The following is a 9,614-nucleotide window of genomic DNA, read 5'->3' on the forward strand; positions in this document are numbered from 1 at the left end:
TACATGACCACAGGAAAAACCATAGCCTTGACTAGACGGACCTTAGTTGGCAAAGTAATGTCTCTGCTTTTGAATATGCTATCTAGGTTGGTCATAACTTTTCTTCCAAGGAGTAAGTGTCTTTTAATTTCAGTATTCTTGCCTTGAGAACCCCATGAACAGTATGAAAAGGCAAAATGATAGGATACCAAAAGAGGAACTCCGCAGGTCATTAGGTGCCCAATATGCTACTGGAGATCAGTGGAGAAATAACTCCAGAAAGAATGAAGGGATGGAGCCAAAGCAAAAACAATATCCAGTTGTGGATGTGACTGGTGATAGAAGCAAGATCCGATGCTGTAAAGAGCAATATTGCATAGGAACCTGGAATGTCAGGTCCATGAATCAAGGCAAATTGGAAGTGGTCAAACAAAAGATGGCAAGGGTGAACATTGACATTCTAGGAATCAGTGAACTAAAATGGACTGGAATGGGTGAATTTAACTCAGATGACCATTATATCTACTACTGCAGGCAGGAATCCATCAGAAGAAATGGAGTAGCCATCATGGTCAACAAAAGAGTCCAAAATGCAGTACTTGGATTCAATCTCAAAAATGACAGAATGATCTCTGTTCGTCTCCAAGGCAAACCATTCAATATCACAGTTATCCAAGTCTATGCCCCAACCAGTAACGCTGTGGAATGCAAAAGTAGGAAGTCAAGAAACACCTAGAGTAACAGGCAAATTTGGCCTTGGAATGCGGAATGAAGCAGGGCAAAGACTAATAGAGTTTTGCCAAGAAAATGCACTGGTCATAGCAAACACCCTCTTCCAACAACACAAGAGAAGACTCTACACATGGACATCACCAGATGGTCAATGCCGAAATCAGATTGATTATATTCTTTGCAGCCAAAGATGGAGAAGTTCTATACAGTCAACAAAAACAAGACCAGGAGCTGACTGTGGCTCAGATCATGAACTCCTTATTACCAAATTCAGACTTAAAATTGAAGAAAGTAGGAAAAACCGCTAGACCATTCAGGTATGAGCTAAATCAAATCCCTTATGATTATACAGTGGAAGTGAGAAATAGATTTAAGGGCCTAGATCTGATAGATAGCATGCCTGATGAACTATGGAGTGAGGTTTGTGACATTGTATAGGAGACAGGGATCAAGACCATCCCCATGGAAAAGAAATGCAAAAAAAAAAAAAAAAAGGCAAAAAAACGAGCTATCTTTTTAATGAAATCTTTTTTAATGATGAGTCATCTTTTTAGTAGGTTATCTTTTGAAAATGTTAGTTTTATTCCACTACAACTAACATTTCTGTCTAAATAGCTACTAGCACAAACAAGGAATGACTGTTTGGGGTCATCCCCATTTCATAGCTACTAAATCCACTAAACCCAGAACTGGAAATGTGTTCAGAATCATCCAACAGAACATCTGTGATGTTATAAGAACATCTTATAAGAATGATATTTGCAATAGAGTCCACACACACACTGCGGACATGTGAACCCAGGCCCCAAGGGCTCAATCTCTCTGCAGGGCAGGTGGCATCATGCAGACCCAGGCAGAAGGTGTGCAATTTTAGCTGAGGCCGAAGCCATCACTGATTATGGGTCTTAACAGGGAAAACCCCTTTCAACTGGACTTTAAAGCTGCTCAAATGGTTTAGTTCAACATTTGAGAAACCAAAAACAAAAAACCCAGAAAACAAAAAATGCGCTTTCCGATCCAGAAAGAAATGAGTTCGTTTCTTCTGTTAGTACTTTTTAAAATCTCACCTTCGGTGCGGTGAGACAAGGGCTCTGCCTGGCTCTCCAGCCGCTGCTGCCGAAGGCTGCAGTGAATGCTGACCTGTCAGGATAATCTGTTTATTTGCCTGAGATATTTGCTCGTTTCTACTGGGCTGGGAAGATCCCCTGGAGAAGGGAATGGCTACCCACTCGAGTATTCCAGCCTGGAGAATTCCATGGACTGTAGAGTCCGTGGTGAATTCCATGGTGGCGAAGAGTGGGGCACTGAGCGACTTTCACTTTCACATTTCGCTTTCACAGTTATTTCAAGGGCCCTCGTACACATAAGAGGCGACACAGAGCACTGCTGTCACTGGGCATGCGGGTTACACCACAAAATCGGAGCTTCCAAAAGTTGGTATGCAGTGTGAAAAAAGATGGACAACAGTAGCCTGGACCTCCCTTGAGTCACTGCTTACCATTTCCGGATTCACTCTGGTGGTTTTTAATTGAGTTTCCCACACTGGTGGTGTCTTGAAGAACGTCTGGTGCGTCGGCTCTGAGAGGCCCCCAGGTCAGGACGGTTTCAGAATGACGGGCGGGGTGGGCACAGCGCCTCCACCCGCGGAGGCTCAGCCCGTCCACTGTGTGGAGGACACCCACCTGCACTTCTGCAGGACCAGGGCAAGCGCTGCTTCTGTCTAGATGTGTCCACGTCTTTCTTAGTCTCGACCAGAGAGCGTAGGTGGCGGTGGTGGTTTAGTCACTAAGTCGTGGCCAGCTCTTTGCGACCCCAGTGACTGTAATTTAGCCTTCGGTGCGCTCCTGCCTTCCCGCCAGGCTCCTCCGTCCATGGGATTCTCCGGGCAAGAATACCTGAGGGGATCTTCCTGACCCAGGGATCGAACCAGCGTCTCCAGCATTTGCTGCTTGGCAGGCAGATTCTTTACCACTAAGCCACCTGGGAAGCAGAAGGAATAGGTCGAGTTTATCAATTATTTCATTTGTTGGAACAGGCTCCTCCGTCCATGGAATTTTCTAGGCAAGACACTGGAGTAGGTTGCCATTTCCTTCTCCAGGATACACTTAAGAGTATTGGTCAAAACACTGGAGTCAGAAATATCCGAACCTGGATGTGACCCTCCTGGAGCCCTCCCGTGTGCTTCCTTCCGTGGCTTTTCCTGTCCTGGGATGAAGGGGCTTGCGAGTCTGGCCTGCCCTCACAGAGAAGCATTCTCCCAGGACAGTCTCCAGTAGGGTCCGAGCAGCAGGACAGAGGCCAGCTGCACGGGGCTCTGGGTGGGTCCGCAGCCCAGACTCAGTCTGGTGGGCATGAATGTGACCTCCGGGGACCTTGGCCAGTTCCCCCCAAAGGCAAGAGCCTCGTCTTTTCCATCTGGCATGAGCCTGCAGGGCCTCGTCTTGTGCTGTCTACCAAGAGCCCATCACCCTTCAGAATGGCCGGAGGTGCCACCAGCAGCAACCTGGGAAGACCTGGCTCTGGCCACCAAAAGTGTTCTTTTCCCCACTTGGCTTTTGTCTTCTTTTCCCGCCTTTTTCCTATAATAGTAGTAACTAAACAAAAGAAGAAAGCTTCTACACCGTATAAACATTGTAAAAATGCGAAGAGACTGTTTCATCAAAACCCTCCATGATATGGGTCTGTTGCCAGGCCAGGTCCCCTGCCTCGCAGATACACACCTGTGTGAAGATCTGATGTCTTGGCCACGCCTTGGGGGCGAGGGGCCATGACGGTCACTTCACAACCACGAGTTCATTCACTGGGAGGATGCCCTTGACAGCAGAAAGACTGGGACACACATACCAGCCAGTGCTGACCAAAACGGCCCTGAGGAAGAGGAAGCATCCAGGTGCTGCTGCTAAGTTGCTTCACTCGTGTCCAACTCTGTGCAACCCCATAGACGGCAGCCCGCCAGGCTCCCTCATCCCTGGGATTCTCCAGGCAAGAACTCTGGAGTGGGTTGCCATTTCCTTCTCCAATGCAAGAAAGTGACAAGTGAAAGTGAAGTCGCTCAGTCATGTCCAACTCTTAGGGACCCCATGGACTGCAGCCCACCAGGCTCCTCCGTCCATGGGATTCTCCAGACAAGAGTACTGGAGTGGGGTGCCATGGCCTTCTCCAAGCAACCAGGTGGGGGCTGTTTAAACAGGCTTAGGTAGAAAAGGAGGCTGCCCATGCTTCAACATACTGCCTACACAATCCAAAACCACTTCAACGTTCAGAATGACAAGCATCGTCAAAATGTTGGATTGTCCAAAAAGTTCCTTGGGGGTTTACTGTACCAGCTTATGTAAAACTCCAGACAAACTTTTTGGCCAACCTGATAATTCCTAACCAAGAGACTTCCAAGCAGTCGGGGCTCGTCTCCCGTACACAAAGACCTCCAGGAGGAGAAATGGAATCCCTGGTTCTAGTCTTACTTGTGTAGTATTCCCTCAGAAATGCCAAGTCTGGTTTGAACTGTCGTTACAGGTCCTGTTTGTTTGGTTATAAGTAATACACCTCTTTTCCTTCTTCAATGAATCTTTCCAGCTATTGGACAGAAAATAGACTCCTAGCTTCCTGAATCGAAATGTCATCATCCTAACTAGAATTGACAATTGTACAGAACCATCTGGGTTGTTCTTAAAGCATCCTCTTCTCACAAGCGTGTTTTCCTGCGACGTCGTACATATTTAAAATGATGAGCTCAACCTAATCGCCTCAAACTCAGATTCTCAAAAAAACTGACTCTAGAGCAGTTCTGAAATGGAGACCACCCCGCTCACCTGCCCCTCAATGTGACCTGACCCTCAACCGTGCCTGCTCATCCCTCCCACGCCCACAGGAAGGGACGGTGCTCCTTTGTTGGGCTTTTTCCTCCCCCAGGGATACACATTCTGCAATCACGGAATATTCCAACTCCAACTCCCTCTCTCAATAAGCAACTGTTATTCTGCTCTGTTCTTTTTATCACTTGGTTTATGCACTGCTGAGAAACAAAAAAGCTACATAGTTTTCTTACTCCTACAGTTACATATTTTTTAAGAAGTAAGAATAGGTCACTATTGAAATAATGCGCTGCTTGTCATGATAGCATTCTGGGAGGCAGCGGGACAAACAGGGCGTGTTAAGCTTTCCGTTGTGTGCAGACTTTCCCACCCCTCTCTGCCCCCACCAGGAAAATATGTCTGTCCCGTGATCTATTCAGTCCTTGACCTTTTGACTAACAGCCCAACAAAAGGCACCATTTATTGGTGATTAATTTACGTGTCTTTGTCTATCAGGAACTGGATCAAGGCTGTCACAACTCAGCACCATCACCAGTTACACTTGCCACCTGCGCCTGGGGCATTTTTGCCAGGGCTCAGCAGGCCATGCAAACCTGCATCCTGCCAACTCCCCCCTAAGTCCACCTGTTTCGTGAGCAGGGGAGTTCAACAGGAATGTCATTGGGGCCAGGGGTGGAGGGCCCTCAGGGACCAGCCCAGACACTGTCGCTGGCCTTCCTTCAGGGCCCCCCTCGGAATCCCAGGAGCCGACCCTGTTGCTCACACACGCCTTCCTCCCGGCCTCCCTTGTCATACACGTGACCTGTTTCCGGCCCTGCTGCACCTTTTTGGGACTGTGTTGCTTTTGCCCTCCTCTCTTTTGGAACTTCTTCCTTAGCATCTTTTCCTCTCTCCTGTAACACACATCACCAACCCCTACCCAGCGTGCACACACACACACACAGGCACACAAGCTTCTTCCTCATTCTCTCTTTTCTGTGTGCGCTCAGTCGTGTCCGACTCTTTACAACCCCGTGGACTGTGGCCCACCAGGCTCCTCTGTCCATGAGATTCTCCAGGCAAGAATACTGGAGTGGGGTGCCATGCCCTCCTCCAGGGCATCTTCCTGACCCCAGGGATCAAACCTGTGTCTCCTGCATTGGCAGGCGGGTTCTTTACCATGGAGCCACCTGGGAAGCCCCTTCTATCTTAATCCAACTCCAAACCTCGTTGTGTTGGAAACCCCCCCGCCAAGTGGATGGATACCATGTTCTTCTTGGTGGGAGATCCTGGCTGCACTGACTCTCTTCTCAGACCACCCTGTAAATCTTTTTTTGATTTTAAACTATTTAAGTATTTGTCTGTATATATTTTTAAGTTTACCTTTAGCTGAAAAACAACCAGGCAAGAAACTCTTTGTTCAAACATCCTATCTCTTGTTTATCCTGTACAGCTAGCATGTATGAATATTTCAGATGATCAGCTACTCTGTAAATCAGCCTTTAACTTAAATCCAGCTTTCTCCTTCATAGCAGAAAGGCTTCCACCATGAGAAGGGCAAAATCCACCTCATGACGATGGCTTTGCAAACCATTTTAAGTTCATTCGTTATGAAAAATGGATATGCACTGTAGCTGTGTAACTCATAACCTTTCTCTATCTGAAAATTAGTAGTATTTCTGCCTGCCCTCACCCCCCACCAAATGAAACTAACCAGGAGAACCATGTCCTTTCTCTGCATTACAAAAGACAGTGATATTTCTCTAACAAGTTTCTGGGAAAATCAAGCAAAAGAACTGCTTATCTATGCTGTGTGGGATTGTAATTGTTACCTTTATTACTGGTCTGAACCATTACTCTGTCTTTTTTAAAATGTTCAAAATAACTGGGGAAAAACAGCTTTGAAATGCCATTCCCCTCCACCCCGCCCCGTTTCACATTCGAGCAAGATATGAATTGGGAGCTGTATTGAAATCTGAGTAAAATGAACACACGTTCATCTGGGAAAGTGCACATTTCCAGCTGTGGCTGCTCTCCCCGTGGCGTCCCCGGCCTGAGCCCTCGTCCTCACCATCCCCCCAGCCTCTCAGCCCACCCCGTGGCCCTTTCCTTTCATCATAGATCAGGTGGGGTAGTGTCAGCAACGGCACAAAGATGACTCACTTACTGGGAGAATGAGCAGTGTTGAAGCCTTTAGAAATCTTGGTGGGAAATACAACTCACAGGTCGGTCATGACTATTCCTGGGCTTCCCTGGTGGCTCAGATGATCAAGAACCCGCCTGCCGATGTAGGAGATGCGGGTTTGATCCTTGGGTCGGGAAGATCCCCTGGAGGAGGGCATGGCAACCCACGCCAGTACTCTTGCCTGGGAAATCCCAAGGACAGAGGAGCCTGGTGGGCTACAGACCCTGGGGTGGCAGAAAGTCAGACACAACTGAGCGACTAAACAACAAGGACTATTATTAGGTGGAATTTCTGTTCTCTGGATGGAAGCAGACCCCCACGCACCTGGGTAACCTCTCAGGTAGAACACGATCAGATGCTTCATATCCAAACACTTTGAGACCATGAGACCCAGGCTCCCACCCAGGCTGTGGATGGCCAGCCCAGGAACCCCTTCCCGCAGAGTCTGAGAGGCAGCTGAGCAGTCACTTCCAGGCTCAGGGAGGTAAGACTTCAGCCAGGTCCTCCAGGTGCACCCCCCTACCCCCGGGGCAGGCCGCCTGCCTGGACTTAGACGCCAGCACCAGCAGAGCTCCCGTCCCTGCGAAGCCGTAACTGAGGACTAGGATCGGGGCGTTCAGGAAGAGATGAGGAGGAGATGGCAGGCGAGGCCTTCCCCGCTCCCAGCTGCACCCCCAGTGATAGGGAGGGGCGGGGGTACTAGCAGAGGCTGAACACCAGGGTTAATGAGGCCTGGAGGGGACAGCGTGCACCCCACGGATGCAAGCCCCAGACGTGGGCACAGGCTAAGCCCTCCACTACACCGCGTGTCTGTCTGCGATCATGCAAAGCCAGCACCCTCATCTGACTGTGGGCCCTTCCTTCTAACTAGGCCATCTTGGGGCTTTGAAGAAGCCAGGGTCTGGGAGAACACTCCTGATGTAATTACTGTGTCTGAGACCAAGTCCCTGACTTCTGAGCTGTGCTGTAACCGCAGGTCACCTGGTTTTCATTTACGCCTTGATGTCTCTAGCTGAGATGACTTTTCAGCACCTCACTTTCGTTTATGCTCTGCTGACCTTTCATCAGTTCCCTTCTAGTGGGATTTTGTGTTCTGGTCTATCTGTCACCACTCCTGAGACTCTACCGGGATCATGTCAAATGGTCCGACGTTGACTGATCCATGTCAATGTCAAACATTACATGCTTGAGTCTCGAGGCATAGGCCTTGGAGACCAGTGCCTAGACCCATGCATAGGACTTTTCAGGAAAGCGCCACGCAGTAACGGACCTCTCTGTGTGTTTGTTTGCATGAACCAGTGAACTCCGGGGACGGCATCGACTACAGCCAGCAGAAGCGGGAGAACATCGGCGACCTGATCCAGGAGACGCTGGAGGCCTTCGAGCGCTACGGCGGCGAAGACGCCTTCATCAACATCAAGTACATGGTCCCCACCTACGAGTCGTGCTTGCTGAACTAGCAGGGAGGCAGCTGGGCTTGGGCGGAGGGGGTGCTCCCAGGGGTGCTCCCCGCCACCCGTCTCTGCCGCTGCTAGCATCTCCTTATCCACCACTTCGGCCGCTCAGCATTTCCACAGCTGCCGAAACAGCAGCTCACGGGCCCTCGGATTGTTAGCCCTGTTGAGAGCAAGGCTTTCCCATACATAAATAGTGCCTGTTTCTTAGATTACAATAGTGTACTGTGCTTATTTGTTCCAGGAGAAGAATCGCTTCTTTATCCAGTTCGGAAAGAAAGCAGGAGTCCGAGTTAAACCTTCGGTTGTATGGACAATAAAACTATGATTTTCGTACGCAATTCAGCAATTGTGTCTGCCTGCCCCGAGGGTGATGTCAGAGGTTGGAAGGGGAGCATTTAGGCCGGCTGCTTAATAGGTGTTGTTCATGGACCCGGGGGCCCGTTCAGCAGCACCTCTGCAGCAGCTGGGTAGAATGGTGTGCTTTGACGCTTGATAGAACGGTGGGATCTATGCCCTCATTACAGGGCGACAGTTTCCAGTGTGTTCTGAACCTTGGTTATAAACATAACTGATGCTTCTGGCCCACTGGAATTTGGAGGGCTTCCCAGCTTATATTGGGGGAGAGGGGCACAGGGGAGGGGGGCGTTGGGTCGGGTATGAAATGCCATGTGGCACACGTGACTTTTTTAAAACGCTAGCTTGCTTCCTTGTCCCTCGTAGTCCGACATCCTACACCCCAGGACCCTGGTGTAGTTGACAACACGCTACCCGGCAGGCGGTTTGGGGCCTTTCATCAGTTTTGAAGATGACTTAGGTGCATCGTAGCACTCGCCCCTGGGAACAAGTCAAGTCCTTTTCCTGCGCAGTTCTCCTCCTGCTGGTGGGTTGGGTGGTTCCCATAGCACCTCTCGCTGAGTCTGCCGGCACTGTTTGGGAATTTTATTGAGATTAAACACGCACACACACACACGCACACACACACACACACACGCACACACACACGCACACACACACACACACGCACACACACACGCACGCACACACGCACACACGCACACACACACGCACACACACACGCACACACGCACACACGCACGCACACACGCACACACGCACACACGCACGCACACACGCGCACACACGCACACACACACGCACACACGCACGCACACACGCACACACGCACGCACGCACACACGCACACACACACACGCACGCACGCACACACGCACGCACACACGCACACACGCACACACGCACGCACACACGCACACACACGCACACACACACGCACGCACGCACGCACGCACACACGCACGCACGCACACACGCACACACGCACGCACGCACACACGCACACACACACGCACACACGCACACACGCACGCACGCACACACGCACGCACACACGCACGCACACACGCACGCACGCACACACGCACACACGCACGCACGCACACACGCACACAC

At 50.1% G+C, this 9,614-nt stretch overlaps 1 protein-coding gene across 2 annotated transcripts in view; it reads left to right on the forward strand.

Annotated features, from left to right (window-relative positions):
- PACRG (parkin coregulated) overlaps window positions 1-8,486 on the forward strand; it is a 518,745-nt gene extending 510,259 nt beyond the window's left edge. Inside the window, exons 5-6 of one of the 2 annotated variants that reach the window (XM_040238941.1) lie at window positions 7,987-8,107; window positions 8,386-8,486. In XM_040238941.1, coding sequence (XP_040094875.1) covers window positions 7,987-8,107; window positions 8,386-8,461 — 197 coding nt within the window. In that variant the 3' untranslated portion in view covers window positions 8,462-8,486. Of the gene's footprint in view, window positions 1-7,986 lie in introns of both variants that reach the window. The other variant, XM_040238942.1, reaches the window with a different exon arrangement.
- The last annotated feature ends 1,128 nt before the right edge of the window (window positions 8,487-9,614 follow it).

Source organism: Oryx dammah, unplaced genomic scaffold (assembly GCF_014754425.2).
Source record: "Oryx dammah isolate SB20612 unplaced genomic scaffold, SCBI_Odam_1.1 HiC_scaffold_4, whole genome shotgun sequence".
Lineage (NCBI taxonomy): Eukaryota > Metazoa > Chordata > Mammalia > Artiodactyla > Bovidae > Oryx > Oryx dammah.